This window comes from Ranitomeya variabilis, chromosome 7 (genome assembly GCF_051348905.1).
Source record: "Ranitomeya variabilis isolate aRanVar5 chromosome 7, aRanVar5.hap1, whole genome shotgun sequence".
Classification (NCBI taxonomy): Eukaryota; Metazoa; Chordata; class Amphibia; order Anura; family Dendrobatidae; genus Ranitomeya; species Ranitomeya variabilis.
This window is the reverse complement of record NC_135238.1, coordinates 2,174,313-2,201,429: the sequence shown is the minus strand read 5'-3', so window position 1 is coordinate 2,201,429 and position 27,117 is coordinate 2,174,313. Positions and strand designations below refer to the sequence as shown.

General features: G+C 52.2%; 2 protein-coding genes across 2 annotated transcripts in view; one reads left to right on the top strand and one right to left on the bottom strand.

Moving 5' to 3' along the window:
* The window catches only part of PKMYT1 (protein kinase, membrane associated tyrosine/threonine 1), a 103,236-nt gene extending 102,788 nt beyond the window's left edge, over nucleotides 1–448 (bottom strand). The window contains exon 1 of the mRNA XM_077273641.1: nucleotides 289–448. The gene's annotated coding sequence lies outside the window, so the exon portion shown is untranslated. The remainder of the gene's footprint in view (nucleotides 1–288) is intronic.
* ELOB (elongin B) lies at nucleotides 19–26,150 on the top strand. The gene is made up of 4 exons (XM_077273648.1): nucleotides 19–170; nucleotides 25,333–25,467; nucleotides 25,533–25,641; nucleotides 25,711–26,150. The coding sequence occupies exons 1-4, from the start codon at nucleotides 168–170 to the stop codon at nucleotides 25,821–25,823; spliced, it is 360 nt and encodes a 119-aa protein (XP_077129763.1). The 5' UTR covers nucleotides 19–167; the 3' UTR covers nucleotides 25,824–26,150.
* The last annotated feature ends 967 nt before the right edge of the window (nucleotides 26,151–27,117 follow it).

Below are 27,117 nucleotides of genomic sequence, written 5' to 3'. Positions count from 1 at the left end.
CTCACTAATGGTCGCCACGCACAAGATGGCGTTGGTAGGTAAATGAGCGACTGCGCGGCGCTGTGCACACTGGGAGGAAGGTCAGAAGATAGTCGGAGTGCAGTGTCGGGCGCTGGCTCTTTGTCTGGTCACAGCCTCCCCGTGACGGACGGGCGGACACGGCCGGGATGGTGAGTATGGGAGGCGTGGGGAGCTGCGGACGTGCTGTGCTCGGGCGGAGGCGGCAGCGCTGCGGGAGGAGACGGGTTGCTCCTGCTGTGTACGAGGCCGCCGCGCTGCAATACTGACCTTCTCATCATGGCGGAGTGCGGCCGCCAGCGGAGACCGAGCGGCCACTGTGCGGGACCAGCGCCCCCCCACTGCCCCACCATGGCGGCCGACGGGAAGACACCCGGGAGCGGCGACACCGGCGCCACTCACAAGATGGCGGCCCGTGCGCGACGTCAGTACATGGTGCGGGACCGGAGACCCCCGTGTATATAGTGCGGGCCCGGAGACCCCTGTGTGTATATAGTGCGGGCCCGGAGACCCCCGTGTGTATATAGTGCTGTACAGGAGACCCCCGTGTGTATATAGTGCTGTACAGGAGACCCCCGTGTGTATAGTGCGGGACCGGAGACCCCCGTGTATATAGTGCTGTACAGGAGACCCCCGCGTGTGTATATAGTGCGGGACCGGAGACCCCCGCGTGTATATAGTGCGGGCCCGGAGACCCCCGTGTGTATAGTGCGGGACCGGAGACCCCCGTGTGTATATAGTGCGGGCCCGGAGACCCCCGTGTGTATATAGTGCGGGCCCGGAGACCCCCGTGTGTATATAGTGCGGGCCCGGAGACCCCCGTGTGTATATAGTGCGGGCCCGGAGACCCCCGTGTGTATATAGTGCGGGCCCGGAGACCCCCGTGTGTATATAGTGCGGGCCCGGAGACCCCCGTGTGTATATAGTGCGGGCCCGGAGACCCCCGTGTGTATATAGTGCGGGCCCGGAGACCCCCGTGTGTATATAGTGCGGGCCCGGAGACCCCCGTGTGTATATAGTGCGGGCCCGGAGACCCCCGTGTGTATATAGTGCGGGCCCGGAGACCCCCGTGTGTATATAGTGCGGGCCCGGAGACCCCCGTGTGTATATAGTGCGGGCCCGGAGACCCCCGTGTGTATATAGTGCGGGCCCGGAGACCCCCGTGTGTATATAGTGCGGGACCGGAGACCCCCGTATGTATATAGTGCGGGCCCGGAGACCCCCGTGTGTATATAGTGCGGGCCCGGAGACCCCCGTGTGTATATAGTGCGGGGCCGGAGACCCCCGTGTGTATATAGTGCGGGGCCGGAGACCCCCGTGTGTATATAGTGCGGGCCCGGAGACCCCCGTGTATATAGTGCGGGCCCGGAGACCCCCGTGTGTATATAGTGCGGGCCCGGAGACCCCCGTGTGTATATAGTGCGGGCCCGGAGACCCCCGTGTGTATATAGTGCGGGACCGGAGACCCCCGTGTGTATATAGTGCGGGCCCGGAGACCCCCGTGTATATAGTGCGGGCCCGGAGACCCCCGTGTGTATATAGTGCGGGCCCGGAGACCCCCGTGTGTATATAGTGCGGGCCCGGAGACCCCCGTGTGTATATAGTGCGGGACCGGAGACCCCCGTGTGTATAGTGCGGGACCGGAGACCCCCGTGTGTATATAGTGCGGGCCCGGAGACCCCCGTGTGTATATAGTGCGGGCCCGGAGACCCCCGTGTGTATATAGTGCGGGACCGGAGACCCCCGTATGTATATAGTGCTGTACAGGAGACCCCCGTGTGTATATAGTGCGGGGCCGGAGACCCCCGTGTGTATATAGTGCGGGGCCGGAGACCCCCGTGTATATGGTGCGGGGCCAGAGACCCCCGTGTGTATAGTGCTGTACAGGAGATCCATGTGTGTGTATATAGTGCGGGACCGGAGATCCACATGTGTGTATATAGTGCGGGCCCGGAGACCCCCGTGTGTATATAGTGCGGGACCGGAGACCCCCGTGTGTATATAGTGCGGGACCGGAGACCCCCGTGTGTATATAGTGCGGGGCCGGAGACCCCCGTATGTATATAGTGCGGGGCCGGAGACCCCCGTATGTATATAGTGCGGGGCCGGAGACCCCCGTATGTATATAGTGCGGGACCGGAGACCCCCGTATGTATATAGTGCGGGACCGGAGACCCCCGTATGTATATAGTGCGGGGCCGGAGACCCCCGTGTGTATATAGTGCGGGATCGGAGACCCCCGTGTGTATATAGTGCTGTACAGGAGACCCCCGTGTGTATAGTGCGGGAACGGAGACCCCCGTGTGTATATAGTGCGGGACCGGAGACCCCCGTGTGTATATAGTGCTGTACAGGAGACCCCCGTGTGTATAGTGCGGGAACGGAGACCCCCGTGTGTATAGTGCGGGACCGGAGACCCCCGTGTATATAGTGCTGTACAGGAGACCCCCGCGTGTGTATATAGTGCGGGACCGGAGACCCCCGCGTGTATATAGTGCGGGACCGGAGACCCCCGCGTGTATATAGTGCGGGACCGGAGACCCCCGCGTGTGTATATAGTGCGGGACCGGAGACCCCCGCGTGTGTATATAGTGCGGGACCGGAGACCCCCGCGTGTGTATATAGTGCGGGACCGGAGACCCCCGCGTGTGTATATAGTGCGGGACCGGAGACTCCCCGCGTGTGTATATAGTGCGGGACCGGAGACCCCCGCGTGTATATAGTGCGGGACCGGAGACCCCCCGCGTGTATATAGTGCGGGACCGGAGACCTCCCGCGTGTATATAGTGCGGGACCGGAGACCCCCCGCGTGTATATAGTGCGGGACCGGAGACCCCCCCGCGTGTATATAGTGCGGGGCCGGAGACCCCCCGCGTGTGTATATAGTGCGGGACCGGAGACTCCCCGCGTGTGTATATAGTGCGGGACCGGAGACCCCCGCGTGTATATAGTGCGGGACCGGAGACCCCCCGCGTGTATATAGTGCGGGACCGGAGACCTCCCGCGTGTATATAGTGCGGGACCGGAGACCCCCCGCGTGTATATAGTGCGGGACCGGAGACCCCCCCGCGTGTATATAGTGCGGGACCGGAGACCCCCCCCCGCGTGTATATAGTGCGGGACCGGAGACCCCCCCGCGTGTATATAGTGCGGGACCGGAGACCCCCCCGCGTATAATATATAGCCCTGTGTATATACTGCGGTACAGGAGACCCCCGTGTATAATATATTGCCCTGTATATAATATATAGCCCCGTATATATACTGCGGTAGTGGAGACCCCTGTGTATAATATATAGCCCTGTGTATATACTGCGGTACAGGAGACCCCCGTGTATAATATATTGCCCTGTATATAATATATAGCCCCGTATATATACTGCGGTAGTGGAGACCCCTGTGTATAATATATAGCCCTGTGTATATACTGCGGTACAGGAGACCCCCGTGTATAATATATTGCCCTGTATATAATATATAGCCCCGTATATATACTGCGGTAGTGGAGACCCCTGTGTATAATATATAGCCCTGTGTATATACTGCTGTACAGGAGACCCCCGTGTATAATATATAGCCCCCTTATATATACTGCTGTACAGGAGACCCCCGTGTATAATATATAGCCCTGTGTATAATATATTGCCCCGTATATATCCTGCGGTACTGGAGACCCCCGTGTATAATATATAGCCCTGTATATAATATATAGCCCCATATATACACTGCGGTACTGGAGACCCCCGTGTATAATATATAGCCCTGTATATAATATATAGCCCCATATATATACTGCGGTACTGGAGACCCCCGTGTATAATATATAGCCCTGTATATAATATATAGCCCTGTGTATAATATATTGCCCCGTATATATCCTGCGGTACAGGAGACCCCTATGTGTAATGTCAGACCTGCGTATATACAGTCAGGCTCAGAAGTTTACATACCCCGGCAGAATTTTTGCTTTCTTGGCCTTTTTCTCAGAGAATATGAATGATAACACCAAATCTTTTTCTCCGCTCATGGTTAGTGGTTGGGTGAAGCCATTTATTGTCAGACTACTGTGTTTTCTCTTTATAAATCATAATGACAGCCCAAAACATCCACATGACCCTGATCAAAAGTTTACACACCCTGGAGATTTTGGCTGATAACATGCACAGAAGTTGATGGGTTTGACTGGCTACTGAATGTAACATCCTCACTAATGATGAGCGAGTGTACTCGTTGCTTGGGGGGTCCCGAGTATTTGTGACTGCTCGAGATTTAGGTTTTTTTTACACATTTGCATGATTTATGGCTACTAGCCAGCCTAAGTACATGTGGGGGTTGCCTGGTTGCTAGGGAATCCCCACATGTATTCAATCTGTCTATCAGCCGTAAATCATGCAGCTGCGTCAACTAAAACTAAATCTCCGAGCAGTCACAAATACTCTGGACCACCCGAGTAACGAGTTCACTCACTCATCACTAATCCTCACCTTTGACCTGTTTGCTTGTAATCAGTGTGTGTGCATAAAAGCTGAGTGAGTTTCTGGGATCCAGACAGACTCTTGCATCTTTCATCCAGCCACTGACATTTCTGGATTGTGAGTCATGGGGAAAGCAGAAGAATTGTCAGCGGATCTACAGTAAAAGGTAGTTGAACTGCATAAAACAGGAAAGGGATACAAAAAGATATCCAAGGAATTGATAATGCCAGTCAGCAGCGTTCACACTGTGATTAACAAATGGAAAATCAGGGGCTCTGTATAAACAAAACCACGGTCAGGTAGACCAACAAAAATGTCGTCCATAACTGCCAGGAAAAGTGTTCAGGATGCAAAGAAAAACCCACAAATAACATCAGCTGAAATACCGGACTCTCTGAAAACTAGCGGTGCGGCTGTTTCAGGATGCACAATAAGGAGGCACTTGAAGAAAATTGGTCTGCATGGTCGAGTCACCAGAAGAAAGCCATTACTGCACAAATGCCACAAAGTATCTTGATTACAATATGCAAAACAGCGCAGAGACAAGCCTCAAAACTTCTGGAACAAGGTAATTTGGAGTGATGAGACCAAAATTGAACTTTCTGGCCACAATCATAAACTTTACATTTGGAGAGAGGTCAACAAGGTCTATGATGAAAGGAACACCATTCCTACTGTAAAGCACAGAGGTGGATCGCTGATGTTTTGGGGATGTGTGAGCTACAAAGGCACAGGAAAGTTGATCAGAGTTGAAGGAAAGATGAATGCAGCACGTTATCAGCAAATACTGGAGGCAAATTTGCACTCATCAGCCCGGAAGCTGCACATTGGACGTACTTTGATGTTCCAATATGACGACAAACCAAAACACAAGGCCAAGTCGACCTGTCATTGGCTACAGCAGAACAAAGTGAAGGTTCTGCAGTGGCCATCTCAGTCTCCTGACCTCAATATCATTGAGCCACTCTGGGGAGATCTCAAGCGTACAGCTCATGCTAGACAGCCCAGGAATTTACAGGAACTGGAGGCTTTTACCCAAGAAGAGTGGGCAGCTTTACCATCTGAGAAAATAAAGAACCTCATCCACAACTACCACAAAAGACTCCAAGCTGTCATTGATGTAAGAGGGGGCAATACACGGTATTAAGAAATGGGGTATGTGAACTTCTGATCAGGGTCATGTGGATGTTTTGGGCTGTCATTATGATTTAAAGAGAGAAAACGCAGTAGTTTGACAATAAATGGCTTCACCCAACCACTGACCATGAGTGGAGGTGTTATCATTCATATTCTCTGAAAAAGGCCAAGAAACCCCGGCAGAATTTTGGCTATGTAAACTTTTGAGCACAACAGTATAGTATATACTCTGCCACTCCAAAGTTTGCCTCATCACTGAACATATTGTCCTGTGTAAACTGAGGGTCCGGTTCCAATTTTTGTTTTGCTCATTCTGTAGATTCAGTGGCCGATCTGGGTCATCCTCGTTGAGGTTCTGCAGCAGCTGGATTTAGTAAGGAGCCATTTGTAATATCCACTGAAGGGACGTTCGACTGATGCCAGATCGGCACGATGAATCTGCGGAATGGGCAAAACAAAAATTGGAACCGGACCCTCAGTTTACACAGGACATTATGTTCAGTGATGAGGCAAACTTTTTTGGGTGGCCATTTGTGTATACACCTAAATAACATGGGAATGGAGACCGTTTTCTTGCGCATGGTGTCTTGCATTATAATCTGCTGCAATGACCCCGGTGCTGCGTTCACCAGACATCAACACAATTTCTATCCGCTCCTCCTGTGTTAACCTTCGCAACATGTCAGTGGCTGCAAAAAATAGAAACTTGTAAATAACTCATGAAAGAATAAAGTTACATTAAAACCAAGCACACCATTGTTTTTCTTGTGAAATTTTCAATAAGTTTTGTGTCACATGACCCTCGTCCCATTGGGAAAAAATAAAGTTGATCCAAAATGGCCGCCATGGTCACCACCCATCTTAAAAAGTTGTCTCCCTCGCGTACACTAATGTGCCACAAATAGGAAGTTATCACCAACCATTCCCATGTTATTTAGGTGTATACATGGCCCACCCTATATATTACATTGTGGGTCTGATTTATTTTTTTATTTTTCATCTTTTATTTATTAATATTATTTCTCTTTATTTGGTTCATGTGGTTATCTGCATTTTTAATAGTATGTTATAGGATTTTCTTCAGGTGGTGTATAAACGGTGGTGTATGCTCAGTGGCGTTGTCGGGTGTTTCTGTGGGACTGGGTTAACATTTATGAATTTTGCCATAATGAATGATCATTTATTATTGTCATTTTCGTCCCCGTTTATGTAGTTGTGTGCTCCCTGGAGTGGTTTTACATGGGTGTGCTCCCTGGAGTGGTGTTACATGGGTGTGCTCCCTGGAGTGGTTTTACATGGGTGTGCTCCCTGGAGTGGTGTTACATGGGTGTGCTCCCTGGAGTGGTTTTACATGGGTGTGCTCCCTGGAGTGGTTTTACATGGGTGTGCTCCCTGGAGTGGTGTTACATGGGTGTGCTCCCTGGAGTGGTGTTGCATGGGTGTGCTCCCTGGAGTGGTGTTGCATGGGTGTGCTCCCTGGAGTGGTGTTGCATGGGTGTGCTCCCTGGAGTGGTGTTGCATGGGTGTGCTCCCTGGAGTGGTGTTGCATGGGTGTGCTCCCTGGAGTGGTGTTGCATGGGTGTGCTCCCTGGAGTGGTGTTGCATGGGTGTGCTCCCTGGAGTGGTGTTGCATGGGTGTGCTCCCTGGAGTGGTGTTGCATGGGTGTGCTCCCTGGAGTGGTGTTGCATGGGTGTGCTCCCTGGAGTGGTGTTGCATGGGTGTGCTCCCTGGAGTGGTGTTGCATGGGTGTGCTCCCTGGAGTGGTGTTGCATGGGTGTGCTCCCTGGAGTGGTGTTGCATGGGTGTGCTCCCTGGAGTGGTGTTGCATGGGTGTGCTCCCTGGAGTGGTGTTGCATGGGTGTGCTCCCTGGAGTGGTGTTGCATGGGTGTGCTCCCTGGAGTGGTGTTGCATGGGTGTGCTCCCTGGAGTGGTGTTGCATGGGTGTGCTCCCTGGAGTGGTGTTGCATGGGTGTGCTCCCTGGAGTGGTGTTGCATGGGTGTGCTCCCTGGAGTGGTGTTGCATGGGTGTGCTCCCTGGAGTGGTGTTGCATGGGTGTGCTCCCTGGAGTGGTGTTGCATGGGTGTGCTCCCTGGAGTGGTGTTGCATGGGTGTGCTCCCTGGAGTGGTGTTGCATGGGTGTGCTCCCTGGAGTGGTGTTGCATGGGTGTGCTCCCTGGAGTGGTGTTGCATGGGTGTGCTCCCTGGAGTGGTGTTGCATGGGTGTGCTCCCTGGAGTGGTGTTGCATGGGTGTGCTCCCTGGAGTGGTGTTGCATGGGTGTGCTCCCTGGAGTGGTGTTGCATGGGTGTGCTCCCTGGAGTGGTGTTGCATGGGTGTGCTCCCTGGAGTGGTGTTGCATGGGTGTGCTCCCTGGAGTGGTGTTGCATGGGTGTGCTCCCTGGAGTGGTGTTGCATGGGTGTGCTCCCTGGAGTGGTGTTGCATGGGTGTGCTCCCTGGAGTGGTGTTGCATGGGTGTGCTCCCTGGAGTGGTGTTGCATGGGTGTGCTCCCTGGAGTGGTGTTGCATGGGTGTGCTCCCTGGAGTGGTGTTGCATGGGTGTGCTCCCTGGAGTGGTGTTGCATGGGTGTGCTCCCTGGAGTGGTGTTGCATGGGTGTGCTCCCTGGAGTGGTGTTGCATGGGTGTGCTCCCTGGAGTGGTGTTGCATGGGTGTGCTCCCTGGAGTGGTGTTGCATGGGTGTGCTCCCTGGAGTGGTGTTGCATGGGTGTGCTCCCTGGAGTGGTGTTGCATGGGTGTGCTCCCTGGAGTGGTGTTGCATGGGTGTGCTCCCTGGAGTGGTGTTGCATGGGTGTGCTCCCTGGAGTGGTGTTGCATGGGTGTGCTCCCTGGAGTGGTGTTGCATGGGTGTGCTCCCTGGAGTGGTGTTGCATGGGTGTGCTCCCTGGAGTGGTGTTGCATGGGTGTGCTCCCTGGAGTGGTGTTGCATGGGTGTGCTCCCTGGAGTGGTGTTGCATGGGTGTGCTCCCTGGAGTGGTGTTGCATGGGTGTGCTCCCTGGAGTGGTGTTGCATGGGTGTGCTCCCTGGAGTGGTGTTGCATGGGTGTGCTCCCTGGAGTGGTGTTGCATGGGTGTGCTCCCCGGAGTGGTGTTGCATGGGTGTGCTCCCCGGAGTGGTGTTGCATGGGTGTGCTCCCCGGAGTGGTGTTGCATGGGTGTGCTCCCCGGAGTGGTGTTGCATGGGTGTGCTCCCCGGAGTGGTGTTGCATGGGTGTGCTCCCCGGAGTGGTGTTGCATGGGTGTGCTCCCCGGAGTGGTGTTGCATGGGTGTGCTCCCCGGAGTGGTGTTGCATGGGTGTGCTCCCCGGAGTGGTGTTGCATGGGTGTGCTCCCCGGAGTGGTGTTGCATGGGTGTGCTCCCCGGAGTGGTGTTGCATGGGTGTGCTCCCCGGAGTGGTGTTGCATGGGTGTGCTCCCCGGAGTGGTGTTGCATGGGTGTGCTCCCCGGAGTGGTGTTGCATGGGTGTGCTCCCCGGAGTGGTGTTGCATGGGTGTGCTCCCCGGAGTGGTGTTGCATGGGTGTGCTCCCCGGAGTGGTGTTGCATGGGTGTGCTCCCTGGAGTGGTGTGTTGTGTTTTTGTGTGCCTGCCCTTTTTTTCACTAGTGTCATTTTTTTTTTGCTAATCGCCTCAGATAAAAGCCGTGTTTCTTCTCTATTATTGTCCTTTTTTATACATTATTGGGTATTTTTATATTTTATGCTAATTCCTTCTTAAACCTCATTAATGTTTTGGGCTTATTGATATTTGAGTGGCTTTTCACTGGCGTCGGTTGGACGTATGGATTTTTTTTAATTTTATCTATTTTCATATCTTATTTGGGTATAATCTCCATATTTGTATAAATTATTTTGTATTTCAATCACGTCCTTTTTGATTTATGTTTTTAATACTGTACCCTGTGTGTGACGCTATGGTGGATCTACATACTGTACCCTGTGTGTGACGCTATGGTGGATCTACATACTGTACCCTGTGTGTGACGCTATGGTGGATCTACATACTGTACCCTGTGTGTGACGCTATGGTGGATCTACATACTGTACCCTGTGTGTGTGACGCTATGGTGGATCTACATACTGTACCCTGTGTGTGTGACGCTATGGTGGATCTACATACTGTACCCTGTGTGTGTGACGCTATGGTGGATCTACATACTGTACCCTGTGTGTGTGTGACGCTATGGTGGATCTACATACTGTACCCTGTGTGTGTGACGCTATGGTGGATCTACATACTGTACCCTGTGTGTGACGCTATGGTGGATCTACATACTGTACCCTGTGTGTGACGCTATGGTGGATCTACAGACTGTACCCTGTGTGTGACGCTATGGTGGATCTACATACTGTACCCTGTGTGTGTGACGCTATGGTGGATCTACATACTGTACCCTGTGTGTGTGATGCTATGGTGGATCTACATACTGTACCCTGTGTGTGTGTGATGCTATGGTGGATCTACATACTGTACCCTGTGTGTGTCACGCTATGGTGGATCTACATACTGTACCCTGTGTGTGTGTGACGCTATGGTGGATCTACATACTGTACCCTGTGTGTGTGACGCTATGGTGGATCTACATACTGTACCCTGTGTGTGTGTGACGCTATGGTGGATCTACATACTGTACCCTGTGTGTGTGACGCTATGGTGGATCTACATACTGTACCCTGTGTGTGTGACGCTATGGTGGATCTACATACTGTACCCTGTGTGTGTGATGCTATGGTGGATCTACATACTGTACCCTGTGTGTGTGTGATGCTATGGTGGATCTACATACTGTACCCTGTGTGTGTCACGCTATGGTGGATCTACATACTGTACCCTGTGTGTGTGTGACGCTATGGTGGATCTACATACTGTACCCTGTGTGTGTGACGCTATGGTGGATCTACATACTGTACCCTGTGTGTGTGTGACGCTATGGTGGATCTACATACTGTACCCTGTGTGTGTGTGACGCTATGGTGGATCTACATACTGTACCCTGTGTGTGTGACGCTATGGTGGATCTACATACTGTACCCTGTGTGTGTGACGCTATGGTGGATCTACATACTGTACCCTGTGTGTGTGTGACGCTATGGTGGATCTACATACTGTACCCTGTGTGTGTGTGACGCTATGGTGGATCTACATACTGTACCCTGTGTGTGACGCTATGGTGGATCTACAGACTGTACCCTGTGTGTGTGACGCTATGGTGGATCTACATACTGTACCCTGTGTGTGTGATGCTATGGTGGATCTACATACTGTACCCTGTGTGTGTGTGATGCTATGGTGGATCTACATACTGTACCCTGTGTGTGTCACGCTATGGTGGATCTACATACTGTACCCTGTGTGTGTCACGCTATGGTGGATCTACATACTGTACCCTGTGTGTGTGTCACACTATGGTGGATCTACATACTGTACCCTGTGTGTGTGTGTGATGCTATGGTGGATCTACATACTGTACCCTGTATGTGACGCTATGGTGGATCTACATACTGTACCCTGTGTGTGTGTGACGCTATGGTGGATCTACATACTGTACCCTGTGTGTGACGCAATGGTGGATCTACATGCTGTACCCTGTGTGTGTGACGCTATGGTGGATCTACATACTGTACCCTGTGTGTGTGACGCTATGGTGGATCTACATACTGTACCCTGTGTGTGTGACGCTATGGTGGATCTACATACTGTATCCTGTGTGTGTGACGCTATGGTGGATCTACATACTGTACCCTGTGTGTGTGACGCTATGGTGGATCTACAGACTGTACCCTGTGTGTGTGACGCTATGGTGGATCTACATACTGTACCCTGTGTGTGTGATGCTATGGTGGATCTACATACTGTACCCTGTGTGTGTGTGACGCTATGGTGGATCTACATACTGTACCCTGTGTGTGTGACGCTATGGTGGATCTACATACTGTACCCTGTGTGTGTGACGCTATGGTGGATCTACATACTGTATCCTGTGTGTGTGACGCTATGGTGGATCTACATACTGTACCCTGTGTGTGTGACGCTATGGTGGATCTACAGACTGTACCCTGTGTGTGTGACGCTATGGTGGATCTACATACTGTACCCTGTGTGTGTCACGCTATGGTGGATCTACATACTGTACCCTGTGTGTGTGTCACGCTATGGTGGATCTACATACTGTACCCTGTGTGTGTGTCATGCTATGGTGGATCTACATACTGTACCCTGTGTGTGTGTGTGATGCTATGGTGGATCTACATACTGTACCCTGTGTGTGACGCAATGGTGGATCTACATACTGTACCCTGTGTGTGTGACGCTATGGTGGATCTACATACTGTACCCTGTGTGTGACGCTATGGTGGATCTACATACTGTACCCTGTGTGTGTGATGCTATGGTGGATCTACATACTGTACCCTGTGTGTGTGTGATGCTATGGTGGATCTACATACTGTACCCTGTGTGTGTGTGACGCTATGGTGGATCTACATACTGTACCCTGTGTGTGTGTGACGCTATGGTGGATCTACATACTGTACCCTGTGTGTGTGACGCTATGGTGGATCTACATACTGTACCCTGTGTGTGTGATGCTATGGTGGATCTACATACTGTACCCTGTGTGTGACGCTATGGTGGATCTACATACTGTACCCTGTGTGTGTGTGTCACGCTATGGTGGATCTACATACTGTACCCTGTGTGTGTGTGATGCTATGGTGGATCTACATACTGTACCCTGTATGACGCTATGGTGGATCTACATACTGTACCCTGTGTGTGTGACGCTATGGTGGATCTACATACTGTACCCTGTGTGTGTGATGCTATGGTGGATCTACATACTGTACCCTGTGTGTGTGTGATGCTATGGTGGATCTACATACTGTACCCTGTGTGTGTGACGCTATGGTGGATCTACATACTGTACCCTGTGTGTGTGTGATGCTATGGTGGATCTACATACTGTACCCTGTGTGTGTGTGACGCTATGGTGGATCTACATACTGTACCCTGTGTGTGTGTCACGCTATGGTGGATCTACATACTGTACCCTGTGTGTGTGTGTGATGCTATGGTGGATCTACATACTGTACCCTGTGTGTGTGATGCTATGGTGGATCTACATACTGTACCCTGTGTGTGTGACGCTATGGTGGATCTACATACTGTACCCTGTGTGTGTGTGACGCTATGGTGGATCTACATACTGTACCCTGTGTGTGTGACGCTATGGTGGATCTACATACTGTACCCTGTGTGTGTGTGATGCTATGGTGGATCTACATACTGTACCCTGTGTGTGTCACGCTATGGTGGATCTACATACTGTACCCTGTGTGTGTGTCACGCTATGGTGGATCTACATACTGTACCCTGTGTGTGTGTCACGCTATGGTGGATCTACATACTGTACCCTGTGTGTGTGTGTGATGCTATGGTGGATCTACATACTGTACCCTGTATGTGACGCTATGGTGGATCTACATACTGTACCCTGTGTGTGACGCAATGGTGGATCTACATACTGTACCCTGTGTGTGTGACGCTATGGTGGATCTACATACTGTACCCTGTGTGTGTGTGATGCTATGGTGGATCTACATACTGTACCCTGTGTGTGTGTGACGCTATGGTGGATCTACATACTGTACCCTGTGTGTGTGACGCTATGGTGGATCTACATACTGTACCCTGTGTGTGTGATGCTATGGTGGATCTACATACTGTACCCTGTGTGTGTGATGCTATGGTGGATCTACATACTGTACCCTGTGTGTGATGCTATGATGGATCTATATACTGTACCCTGTGTGTGTGACGCTATGGTGGATCTACATACTGTACCCTGTGTGTGTCACGCTATGGTGGATCTACATACTGTACCCTGTGTGTGTGTGTGTGTGTGTGTGTGTGTGTGTGTGACGCTATGGTGGATCTACATACTGTACCCTGTATGTGACGCTATGGTGGATCTACATACTGTACCCTGTGTGTGTGACGCTATGGTGGATCTACATACTGTACCCTGTGTGTGTGACGCTATGGTGGATCTACATACTGTACCCTGTGTGTGTGTGATGCTATGGTGGATCTACATACTGTACCCTGTGTGTGTGACGCTATGGTGGATCTACATACTGTACCCTGTGTGTGTGACGCTATGGTGGATCTACATACTGTACCCTGTGTGTGTGACGCTATGGTGGATCTACATACTGTACCCTGTGTGTGTGACGCTATGGTGGATCTACATACTGTACCCTGTGTGTGATGCTATGGTGGATCTACATACTGTACCCTGTGTGTGTCACGCTATGGTGGATCTACATACTGTACCCTGTGTGTGTGACGCTATGGTGGATCTACATACTGTACCCTGTGTGTGTGTCACGCTATGGTGGATCTACATACTGTACCCTGTGTGTGTGTGATGCTATGGTGGATCTACATGCTGTACCCTGTGTGTGTGATGCTATGGTGGATCTACATACTGTACCCTGTGTGTGTGACGCTATGGTGGATCTACATACTGTACCCTGTGTGTGTGACGCTATGGTGGATCTACATACTGTACCCTGTGTGTGTGTCACGCTATGGTGGATCTACATACTGTACCCTGTGTGTGTGATGCTATGGTGGATCTACATACTGTACCCTGTGTGTGTGACGCTATGGTGGATCTACATACTGTACCCTGTGTGTGTGATGCTATGGTGGATCTATATACTGTACCCTGTGTGTGTGATGCTATGGTGGATCTACATACTGTACCCTGTGTGTGTGACGCTATGGTGGATCTACATACTGTACCCTGTGTGTGTGATGCTATGGTGGATCTACATACTGTACCCTGTGTGTGTGACGCTATGGTGGATCTACATACTGTACCGTGTGTGTGTGACGCTATGGTGGATCTACATACTGTACCCTGTGTGTGTGTGACGCTATGGTGGATCTACATACTGTACCCTGTGTGTGTGTGACGCTATGGTGGATCTACATACTGTACCCTGTGTGTGTGACGCTATGGTGGATCTACATACTGTACCCTGTGTGTGTGTGTCACGCTATGGTGGATCTACATACTGTACCCTGTGTGTGTGTCACGCTATGGTGGATCTACATACTGTACCCTGTGTGTGTGTGACGCTATGGTGGATCTACATACTGTACCCTGTGTGTGACGCTATGGTGGATCTACATACTGTACCCTGTGTGTGTGACGCTATGGTGGATCTACATACTGTACCCTGTGTGTGTGACGCTATGGTGGATCTACATACTGTACCCTGTGTGTGACGCTATGGTGGATCTACATACTGTACCCTGTGTGTGTGATGCTATGGTGGATCTACATACTGTACCCTGTGTGTGTGACGCTATGGTGGATCTACATACTGTACCGTGTGTGTGTGACGCTATGGTGGATCTACATACTGTACCCTGTGTGTGTGTGACGCTATGGTGGATCTACATACTGTACCCTGTGTGTGTGTGACGCTATGGTGGATCTACATACTGTACCCTGTGTGTGTGACGCTATGGTGGATCTACATACTGTACCCTGTGTGTCACGCTATGGTGGATCTACATACTGTACCCTGTGTGTGTGATGCTATGGTGGATCTACATACTGTACCCTGTGTGTGTGACGCTATGGTGGATCTACATACTGTACCCTGTGTGTGTGTGATGCTATGGTGGATCTACATACTGTACCCTGTGTGTGTGACGCTATGGTGGATCTACATACTGTACCGTGTGTGTGACGCTATGGTGGATCTACATACTGTACCCTGTGTGTGTGACGCTATGGTGGATCTACATACTGTACCCTGTGTGTGTGATGCTATGGTGGATCTACATACTGTACCCTGTGTGTGTGACGCTATGGTGGATCTACATACTGTACCCTGTGTGTGTGACGCTATGGTGGATCTACATACTGTACCCTGTGTGTGTGTGACGCTATGGTGGATCTACATACTGTACCCTGTGTGTGACGCTATGGTGGATCTACATACTGTACCCTGTGTGTGATGCTATGGTGGATCTACATACTGTACCCTGTGTGTGTCACGCTATGGTGGATCTACATACTGTACCCTGTGTGTATGTGATGCTATGGTGGATCTACATACTGTACCCTGTGTGTGTCACGCTATGGTGGATCTACATACTGTACCCTGCGTGTGTGACGCTATGGTGGATCTACATACTGTACCCTGTGTGTGTGATGCTATGGTGGATCTACATACTGTACCCTGTGTGTGTGTCACGCTATGGTGGATCTACATACTGTACCCTGTGTGTGTGACGCTATGGTGGATCTACATACTGTACCCTGTGTGTGTGTGACGCTATGGTGGATCTACATACTGTACCCTGTGTGTATGTGATGCTATGGTGGATCTACATACTGTACCCTGTGTGTGTCACGCTATGGTGGATCTACATACTGTACCCTGTGTGTGTGACGCTATGGTGGATCTACATACTGTACCCTGTGTGTGTGTGATGCTATGGTGGATCTATATACTGTACCCTGTGTGTGTGTGATGCTATGGTGGATCTACATACTGTACCCTGTGTGTGTGACGCTATGGTGGATCTACATACTGTACCCTGTGTGTGTGATGCTATGGTGGATCTACATACTGTACCCTGTGTGTGTGACGCTATGGTGGATCTACATACTGTACCGTGTGTGTGTGACGCTATGGTGGATCTACATACTGTACCCTGTGTGTGTGACGCTATGGTGGATCTACATACTGTACCCTGTGTGTGTGACGCTATGGTGGATCTACATACTGTACCCTGTGTGTGTGACGCTATGGTGGATCTACATACTGTACCCTGTGTGTCACGCTATGGTGGATCTACATACTGTACCCTGTGTGTGACGCTATGGTGGATCTACATACTGTACCCTGTGTGTGTCACGCTATGGTGGATCTACATACTGTACCCTGTGTGTGTGTGACGCTATGGTGGATCTACATACTGTACCCTGTGTGTGTGTGATGCTATGGTGGATCTACATACTGTACCCTGTGTGTGTGTGATGCTATGGTGGATCTATATACTGTACCCTGTGTGTGTGATGCTATGGTGGATCTACATACTGTACCCTGTGTGTGTGACGCTATGGTGGATCTACATACTGTACCCTGTGTGTGTGACGCTATGGTGGATCTACATACTGACCCTGTGTGTGACGCTATGGTGGATCTACATACTGTACCCTGTGTGTGTCACGCTATGGTGGATCTACATACTGACCCTGTGTGTGACGCTATGGTGGATCTACATACTGTACCCTGTGTGTGTGTGACGCTATGGTGGATCTACATACTGTACCCTGTATGTCACGCTATGGTGGATCTACATACTGTACCCTGTGTGTGTGACGCTATGGTGGATCTACATACTGTACCCTGTGTGTGTGTGATGCTATGGTGGATCTACATACTGTACCCTGTGTGTGTGATGCTATGGTGGATCTACATACTGTACCCTGTGTGTGTGTGACGCTATGGTGGATCTACATACTGTACCCTGTGTGTGTGTGATGCTATGGTGGATCTACATACTGTACCCTGTGTGTGTCACGCTATGGTGGATCTACATACTGTACCCTGTGTGTGTGTGATGCTATGGTGGACCTTCATGCTGCACGGGTTATCCATTGATCTATGCATTTAGCCATTACTACCCCCACACCCACGGTGTACAGAACAGATCTCGCACACTGGCCCGCTCACCTCCTCCCCGGAGCACATCCAGCACCTTTTGGTCGTCTTTCTACCTCGCTGCCACTCTTACCTGGATTGTTCTTTCTTTCTTACTTTCCTACAAGCTGCGGTTCGGTCCTTTTTTCGACCACTCGTTAGTTTTGTTCCACTTCCAACAATATTTTCATCTGAATGATCGGTCACTGATCCATTAGCAGATTGTCTCCATGTTCCTTCCACTAGGGATCGAGTGATCTATATTCTGCAATGATCAGTGTTCTCTAGCCCCTGTATATAGTATATACCATGCCAGCCCAGTATATGCAGCCCCTGTATATACAGCCCCCATGTATAGTATATACCCCGACACCCCAGTATATACAGTCCCTGTATATAGTGTATATACCCTGACACCCCAGTATATACAGCCCCCATGTATATACTAGCGAAAAAAGGAGTATAGATACTCAATATCGTAGAAAAACACTAAATTTTATTTAAAGATACAGGAAATATATCATGTAGATAAAATACAACAGCATGATAGAATACATGACAAAATTCCAGCATGCGGACAGGAGGATAAACAACCAGTACAGTAAGAGATAGGGCACACTACCAAATACGACCTGGGTAAGTCTGAGATGGTGTAACACTATGTGCTTGCCATAAGAGAGAGTCTCAGAGGGAACAACGCCCTCAACACATACTACATACTCATATCAATGTAGCCAATAACATATGACCAATGAGAACTTACCCATAGTAGGTCGCGGTCTGTGTGTTGCCTTCCCACTACCCCTGACGCGCGTTTCGCACCATGGCTTTTTCAAAGGGGAGGTCACCTCATATATAGTATATACAGCCCTCCATATATAGTATATATGCCGACATCCCAGTATATACAGCCCCCCGTATATACCCTGACACCCCAGTATATACAGCCCTGTATATAGTATATACCCCGATACCCCAGTATATACAGCTCCCTGTTATAGATACCCTCTCACAGTATATGTGCCCCCCGTATATAGTCTGTATCCTCCAGCATTGTATATAACATGCCTCCCCACCACTCCGGTATATAATCTATCCTCCGCCCCAGTATATACAGCTCCGTTATAGATACCCCCACAGTATATATGTGCCCCCCGTATATAGTCTATATCCTCCAGCATTGTATATAACATGCCTCCCCACCACTCCAGTGTATACCCTCCCCCCAGTTATATAATCTATCCTCCGCCCTCAGTATATACAGCTCCCTGTTATAGATACCCTCTCACAGTATATATGTGCCCCCCGTATATAGTCTATATCCTCCAGCATTGTATATAACATGCCTCCCCGCCACTCCAGTGTATACCCTCCCCCCAGGTATATAATCTATCCTCCGCCCTCAGTATATACAGCTCCCTGTTATAGATACCCTCTCACAGTATATGTGCCCCCCGTATATAGTCTATATCCTCCAGCATTGTATATAACATGCCTCCCCGCCACTCCAGTGTATACCCTCCCCCCAGGTATATAATCTATCCTCCGCCCTCAGTATATACAGCTCCCTGTTATAGATACCCTCTCACAGTATATGTGCCCCCCGTATATAGTCTATATCCTCCAGCATTGTATATAACATGCCTCCCCGCCACTCCAGTGTATACCCTCCCCCAGATATATAATCTATCCTCCGCCCTCAGTATAGTGTGTGTGTGTATATAATATTATACAGCCCTCAGATTGTGACATACACACGTCCGGATGTAGTAAATATTCATCCCCCGGTATAATTTCTTTTCCGTTCTTCTATAGCGCCATTATCATCGCGGTCCCCGTTGGCTCTCAGGATCTCCATTCCGTATCGGTCTTTGGAGTGTGGGAGGAAACCTGGGGAGAACCTACAGACTCCTGACCGGTGTCCTTGCACTGTACATGGTACCGGTGTCCTCAGATACTGCCTTGGTCCGGTGTCCTTGCACTGTCCCTGTGTGCACGGTCTCCTCACATACTGCCTTGGTCCAGTGTCCTTGCACTGTCCCTGTGTGCACGGTCTCCTCACATACTGCCTTGGTCCAGTGTCCTTGCACTGTCCCTGTGTGCACGGTCTCCTCACGTACTGCCTTGGTCCGGTGTCCTTGCACTGTCCCTGTGTGCACGGTCTCCTCACATACTGCCTTGGTCCGGTGTCCTTGCACTGTCCCTGTGTGCACGGTCTCCTCACATACTGCCTTGGTCCGGTGTCCTTGCACTGTCCCTGTGTGCACGGTCTCCTCACATACTGCCTTGGTCCGGTGTCCTTGCACTGTCCCTGTGTGCACGGTCTCCTCACATACTGCCTTGGTCCGGTGTCCTTGCACTGTCCCTGTGTGCACGGTCTCCTCACATACTGCCTTGGTCCGGTGTCCTTGCACTGTCCCTGTGTGCACGGTCTCCTCACATACTGCCTTGGTCCGGTGTCCTTGCACTGTCCCTGTGTGCACGGTCTCCTCACATACTGCCTTGGACCAGTGTCCTTGCACTGTACATGGTGTGCACGGTCTTCTCAGATACTACCTTGGTCAAGTGTTGGCACCCTTGATATCGTTCCAGAAAATGAACGGTTTCTCCCAGAACATTATTACACTTCCCCGTGTTTTGTTATACACAGGTTTATTCTTTGTTTGTTTTGGGACAGAAAAAAGCAAATTGGACAAAATTTCACACAAAACCCCCCAAAATGGTCCAGACACGATTATCACCCTCTGTTTGGTTGCACTCTTTGGAATAAATAACTGCAATCAATGGCTTCCTATAACCATCACAAGCTTCTTCCTCCTCTCAGCCGGGATCTTGGAGGACTCTCCTCACAATCTGCTCCCGATCTCCTATCTGAAGGCGTCTTCTCCAAACACCAATTGTAAGATCTCTCCACAAGTCATCAATGGGATTTAGATCCAGACTCATTGCTGCCACTTCTGAACTCTCCAGCCCTTTGTTTCCATCTATCTCTGGGGGCTGCTTGATGTATGTTAGGGGTCATTATCCTGCTGGAAGACCCATGACCTAGGACACACACCCAGCTTTCTGACCCCGGGCACTACGTTTCCACCCAAAATCTACTGGTAATCTTCAGATTTCATGATGCCTTGCACAGTTAAGGCACCCGGTACAAGAGACAGCAAAACATCTCTGACCCTCCACTTCATCTGACTGTAGGTACTGTGTTCTTTTCTCTTTAGGTCTTTCTGTTTTCAGTAAATAGTAGAATGATGTGCTTTGCCAAATAGTTCTGTCTTGGTCACATCTGTCCATGAGGTGCTTTCGCAGTAGGATTTTGGCTACTTGAGTTCATTTTGGCACACTGCAGTCTAGATTTTTATATCCGTGTCAGCAATGGGGTACTCCAGGGTCTCCTACCTTAGTGTTTCATTTCATTCACATGTGGATGGGTCCTGAGCCTACAGGACAGCTGAAATATCTTTTGGAGCTTGATTGAGGCTTATCCACCATCCAGATTACCCAGCATTACAACCTTTCCTCAATTATCTGCTGTCCAGGACCCGGCAGATTAGCTACGGTGCCATGGGTTGTAAGCGTCTTGGTTATGTTGTGCGCCGTGGACAAAGGAACATCCAGATCTCCGGAGATGGACTTGTAACCTTGAGATTGTTGATAGTGTTAAACAATTTTGGTTTTCAAGTCGTCCAACAGTTCTCTTCTCCTCGCTCTGTTCTCTGTGCTCAGGGTGGGACAGACAATGCAAAGAATGAGTAAACTTCTCCCCTTTTATCTGGTTTCAGGTGTGATTTTCATATTGCCCACAACTAGGTTTGGGCGAGGATCACATGCTTGAAACAAATTGTTTACCCACAATTGTGGCAAAGTGCCAACAATTTTGTCTGCCCATTTTTGTAGTTTTGTATGAAATTATGCCCAATTTGCCTTTTTTTTTAATGTTTTTTATTGTGCTGTTCCGATATACACAAAGTAAATGAACATATGTATAACAAATATAATCTACTATATAATTGTCTAAGGGTCACTTCCGTCTGTCTGTCTGTAACGGTTATTCGTTCGCTGATTGGTCTCGCCAGCTGCCTGTCATGGCTGCCGCGACCAATCAGCGACGCGCACAGTCCGGAAGAAAATGGCCGCTCCTTACTCCCCGCACTCACTGCCCGGCGCCCGCATACACCCCTCCGGTCACTGCTCACACAGGGTTAATGGCGGCGGTAACGGACCGCGTTATGCTGCGGTGTAATGCACTCCGTTACCGCTGCTATTAACCCTGTGTGACCACCTTTTCACTATTCATGCTGCCTATGCGGCATGAATAGTGAAACGATGTAATGTTAAAAATAATACAAAAAATAAAAAATCGTTATATACTCACCGTCCGTCGGCCCCTCGGATCCACAACCGGACTTTCCCGCTTGCGATGTTCCGGTAACTGCTCCATGCTGCGGTCTCACGAGATGATGACGTTGCGGTCTCACGAGACCGCTACGTCATCATCTCGCGAGACCGCAATGCACTCTTGAGACCGGAGCGCACCAGCAGCGTCGCGTCGGTAACCGCTTCGCCGGAAGGTGAGTATATCACTATTTTTTATTTTATTTCTTTTTTTTAGCAGGGATATGATGCCCACATTGCTATATACTGCGTTGGCTGGCCAATATACTACATGGACTGGGCAATATACTACGTGGGCTGTGCTATGTACTACGTGGCTGGGCAATATACTACATGGACTGGGCAATATACTATGTGGCTGGGCAATATACTACATGGACTGGGCAATATACTATGTGGCTGGGCAATATACTACATGGACTGGGCAATATACTACGTGGCTGGGCAATATACTACGTGGCTGGGCAATATACTACATGGACTGGCCAATATACTACATGGACTGGGCAATATACTACGTGGCTGTGCTATGTACTACGTGGGCTGTGCTATGTACTACGTGGCTGGGCAATATACTACATGGACTGGGCAATATACTATGTGGCTAGGCAATATACTACATGGACTGGGCAACATACTACGTGGCTGGGCAATATACTACGTGGCTGGGCAATATACTACATGGACTGGGCAATATACTACGTGGCTGGGCAATATACTACGTGGCTGGGCAATATACTACGTGGCTGGGCAATATACTACGTGGCTGGGCAATATACTACATGGACTGGGCAATATACTACATGGACTGGGCAACATACTACGTGGCTGGGCAATATACTACATGGACTGGGCAATATACTACATGGACTGGGCAATATACTACGTGGCTGGGCAATACACTACATGGACTGGGCAATATACTACGTGGCTGGGCAATATACTACGTGACTATACAATGTGGGCTGCGCAGTGTACTGCGTGGGCTGCGCAGTGTACTGCGTGGGCTGCGCAGTGTACTGCGTGGGCTGCGCAGTGTACTGCGTGGGCTGCGCAGTGTACTGCGTGGGCTGCGCTATACCCTACGCATACATATTCTAGAATGCCCGATGCGTTAGAATCGGGCGACCATCTAGTTGCAATAATATTCTGGGAGAAATACTTCATTATTTGGAGCAATTTCAGGGTTGCCAACACTTTTGGTCATGACTGTATATGGGACCAAGATTCAAACCACCTCCATACACATCTCGTCTTCTGACTGTTGTCTCAAGGGTCTACACTTTTCACTGTTACATCTTTTCATGGAATTGGGTTCTGGCATTTCAGTTCTATGTTAAGCGTGGCCTCCACTCCGGGGTAAAAAGATGTTTACCCACGATTTTGTCTGGCCCATATTTCGGGTTCTGTGTGAAATTATGTCCAATATTTATATATATATATATATATATATATATATATATATATATATATATATATATATATATATATATATATATATATATATATTTTTTTTTTTTGTTCCACTCGTTATGGGTGGAAGAAAGGCGATTCCAGGAGCTAAACAGGAAAGGGTTCTTTACAGTTAGAGCAGTCAGACTGTGGAGTGCCGAACACAAGAGGCCGTAATGGCCGACACAATAACAGCTCTTATAGACAAGCCGAGTCTGCTCTCCTGCCGCTTGCGGGCGCTGTTTCAATCTTGGGCCCCGTTCGCTTGTCCGTTCGCCCTTGGCCCCCCACTCGCATGTTCGTCCGCCCTTGGCCCCCCGCTCGCTCGTCCGTCCGCCCTTGGCCCCCCGCTCGCTCGTCCGTCCGCCCTTGGCCCCCCGCTCGCTCGTCCGTCCGCCCTTGGCCCCCCGCTCGCTCGTCCGTCCGCCCTTGGCCCCCCGCTCGCTCGTCCGTCCGCCCTTGGCCCCCCGCTCGCTCGTCCGTCCGCCCTTGGCCCCCCGCTCGCTCGTCCGTCCGCCCTTGGCCCCCCGCTCGCTCGTCCGTCCGCCCTTGGCCCCCCGCTCGCTCGTCCGTCCGCCCTTGGCCCCCCGCTCGCTCGTCCGTCCGCCCTTGGCCCCCCGCTCGCTCGTCCGTCCGCCCTTGGCCCCCCGCTCGCTCGTCCGTCCGCCCTTGGCCCCCCGCTCGCTCGTCCGTCCGCCCTTGGCCCCCCGCTCGCTCGTCCGTCCGCCCTTGGCCCCCCGCTCGCTCGTCCGTCCGCCCTTGGCCCCCCGCTCGCTCGTCCGTCCGCCCTTGGCCCCCCGCTCGCTCGTCCGTCCGCCCTTGGCCCCCCGCTCGCTCGTCCGTCCGCCCTTGGCCCCCCGCTCGCTCGTCCGTCCGCCCTTGGCCCCCCGCTCGCTCGTCCGTCCGCCCTTGGCCCCCCGCTCGCTCGTCCGTCCGCCCTTGGCCCCCCGCTCGCTCGTCCGTCCGCCCTTGGCCCCCCGCTCGCTCGTCCGTCCGCCCTTGGCCCCCCGCTCGCTCGTCCGTCCGCCCTTGGCCCCCCGCTCGCTCGTCCGTCCGCCCTTGGCCCCCCGCTCGCTCGTCCGTCCGCCCTTGGCCCCCCGCTCGCTCGTCCGTCCGCCCTTGGCCCCCCCGCTCGCTCGTCCGTCCGCCCTTGGCCCCCCGCTCGCTCGTCCGTCCGCCCTTGGCCCCCCGCTCGCTCGTCCGTCCGCCCTTGGCCCCCCGCTCGCTCGTCCGTCCGCCCTTGGCCCCCCGCTCGCTCGTCCGTCCGCCCTTGGCCCCCCGCTCGCTCGTCCGTCCGCCCTTGGCCCCCCGCTCGCTCGTCCGTCCGCCCTTGGCCCCCCGCTCGCTCGTCCGTCCGCCCTTGGCCCCCCGCTCGCTCGTCCGTCCGCCCTTGGCCCCCCGCTCGCTCGTCCGTCCGCCCTTGGCCCCCCGCTCGCTCGTCCGTCCGCCCTTGGCCCCCCGCTCGCTCGTCCGTCCGCCCTTGGCCCCCCGCTCGCTCGTCCGTCCGCCCTTGGCCCCCCGCTCGCTCGTCCGTCCGCCCTTGGCCCCCCGCTCGCTCGTCCGTCCGCCCTTGGCCCCCCGCTCGCTCGTCCGTCCGCCCTTGGCCCCCCGCTCGTCCGTCCGCCCTTGGCCCCCCGCTCGCTCGTCCGTCCGCCCTTGGCCCCCCGCTCGCTCGTCCGTCCGCCCTTGGCCCCCCGCTCGCTCGTCCGTCCGCCCTTGGCCCCCCGCTCGCTCGTCCGTCCGCCCTTGGCCCCCCGCTCGCTCGACCGTCCGCCCTTGGCCCCCCGCTCGCTCGTCCGTCCGCCCTTGGCCCCCCGCTCGCTCGTCCGTCCGCCCTTGGCCCCCCGCTCGCTCGTCCGTCCGCCCATGGCCCCCCGCTCGCTCGTCCGTCCGCCCATGGCCCCCCGCTCGCTCGTCCGTCCGCCCATGGCCCCCCGCTCGCTCGTCCGTCCGCCCATGGCCCCCCGCTCGCTCGTCCGTCCGCCCATGGCCCCCCGCTCGCTCGTCCGTCCGCCCATGGCCCCCCGCTCGCTCGTCCGTCCGCCCGCCCTTGGCCCCCTTTCGCCCGCTCTCACTGGCCTCTGGCTTCCTTCTCTTCCTCCAGGACGTGTTTTTGATGATCCGCCGTAATAAAACTACCATTTTCACTGACGCAAAGGAGAACACGACCGTGTATGAGCTGAAGAGAATTGTGGAGGGGATCCTGAAGAGACCCCCGGAGGAGCAGCGTCTGTACAAGGTGTGTTGTCATCCCCTCCCCCACTCTTTGTTTCCCTGCCGGCTCCTCACTGTCTTCTCTTCTAGGACGACCAGTTATTAGATGATAATAAGACCTTGGGTGACTGCGGCTTCACCAGCCAGACCGCGCGGCCCCAGGCTCCCGCCACCGTGGGACTAGCGTTCCGCTGCTCGGGTGAGTGAGGCGTGAGGTGGGAGGCGCAGTGTGGGGTTTTGGGCTGGTGCTGACCCTTCTGTCTTTCAGGAGAAGCCTTTGAACCTCTGCGGGTGGATCCCTTCTCCAGTCCTCCTGAACTCCCCGATGTGATGAAGCCGCAGGAAACAAGCGGAAGTGCTAACGAGCAGGCGGTGCAGTGAATGCTGGAAGATGCTGCACCTGCCCCAATCCCTCATCTACCCTGTCATTACCCCTCCTCTGCCCCAGTGGAACACTGCAGCTTATGCCTCGCACCGTCTGGCGGGGGCATCTGTCTCTATCGTCCTGTTTCACTTCCGTGTACAAAGTGACCGCTGTCCTCCCGATGAGAACTGAATAGGCTTGTGCAAGATCTGTCCACATGGGGGCAGCCCCCATCAGTTGTGGCCCTGCACCCTCCACTCTTCCTGGTTTCGGGGTTTGGGATGCTCTGGGATTTATTATGTTCTATTTTATTTTATAAACACAATAAATTTTGTTTGCCTGTGGCTTGGTCTCCATCTGTACCATATGGCTGCCAGTGTGTGTGTGTGTGTGTGTGTGTGTGTGCAGAGGGCGGTTGCCTGGTGAGGTCTGGGCATGAGACAAGGTTTTACGCTGGGTCTCTGCTGGTATACAGGGGTCGGTTGCCTGGTCAGGAATGGATCCTGATGCCTCCACTGATAACTCAAAAGCTTCTGCCTGAGCATGCATACACATTCAGTAGGAGGCTTAATCTGCAGTCCGGTCTCAAATTGCACTCTTCTTGGGGTGGTTTTGAGTGATCCGTGACGGTTTCAGGACTCAGAACCCCACCTATCTGCTTGTAATAAAAACACACATCATAAACCTTTATTTGTTCTCTAAATCTTTATTGTATAAATTTTAAGGGCTCAGGCCTGTGCGGGGTTGGGGTACATGCAATGGGCTCAGGCCTGTGTGGGGTTGGGGTTCGTGAACTCGGCCAGGCCTGTGCTGGGTGGGTTTTGCATTGTCTCAGGCCTGTGCGGTGGGGTTCATTCACTCGACTTACACCTGTGCGGGGTGGGGTTCGTGCACTCGGCTAGGCCTGTGTGGGGTGGGATATTTGCTCTTGGCTCGGGCCTATGCGGGGTGAGGTATGTCCATTCGGCTAGGCCTGTGCTGGGTGGATTTCGCGCTGTCTCAGGCCTTGCTGGGTGGGGTACGTGCACTCGGCTTACGCCTGTTTCGGGTGCGGTAGGTGCACTCGGCTTACGCCTGTTTGGGGTGCGGTAGGTGCACTCAGCTTACGCCTGTGTGGGGTGGGGTTTGTGCACTCGGCTTACGCCTGTGTGGGGTGGGGTTTGTGCACTCGGCTTACGCCTGTGCAGGGTGGGGTTTGTGCACTCGGCTTACGCCTGTGCAGGATGGGGTTTGTGCACTCGGCTTACGCCTGTGCAGGATGGGGTTTGTGCACTCGGCTTACGCCTGTGCAGGATGGGGTTTGTGCACTCG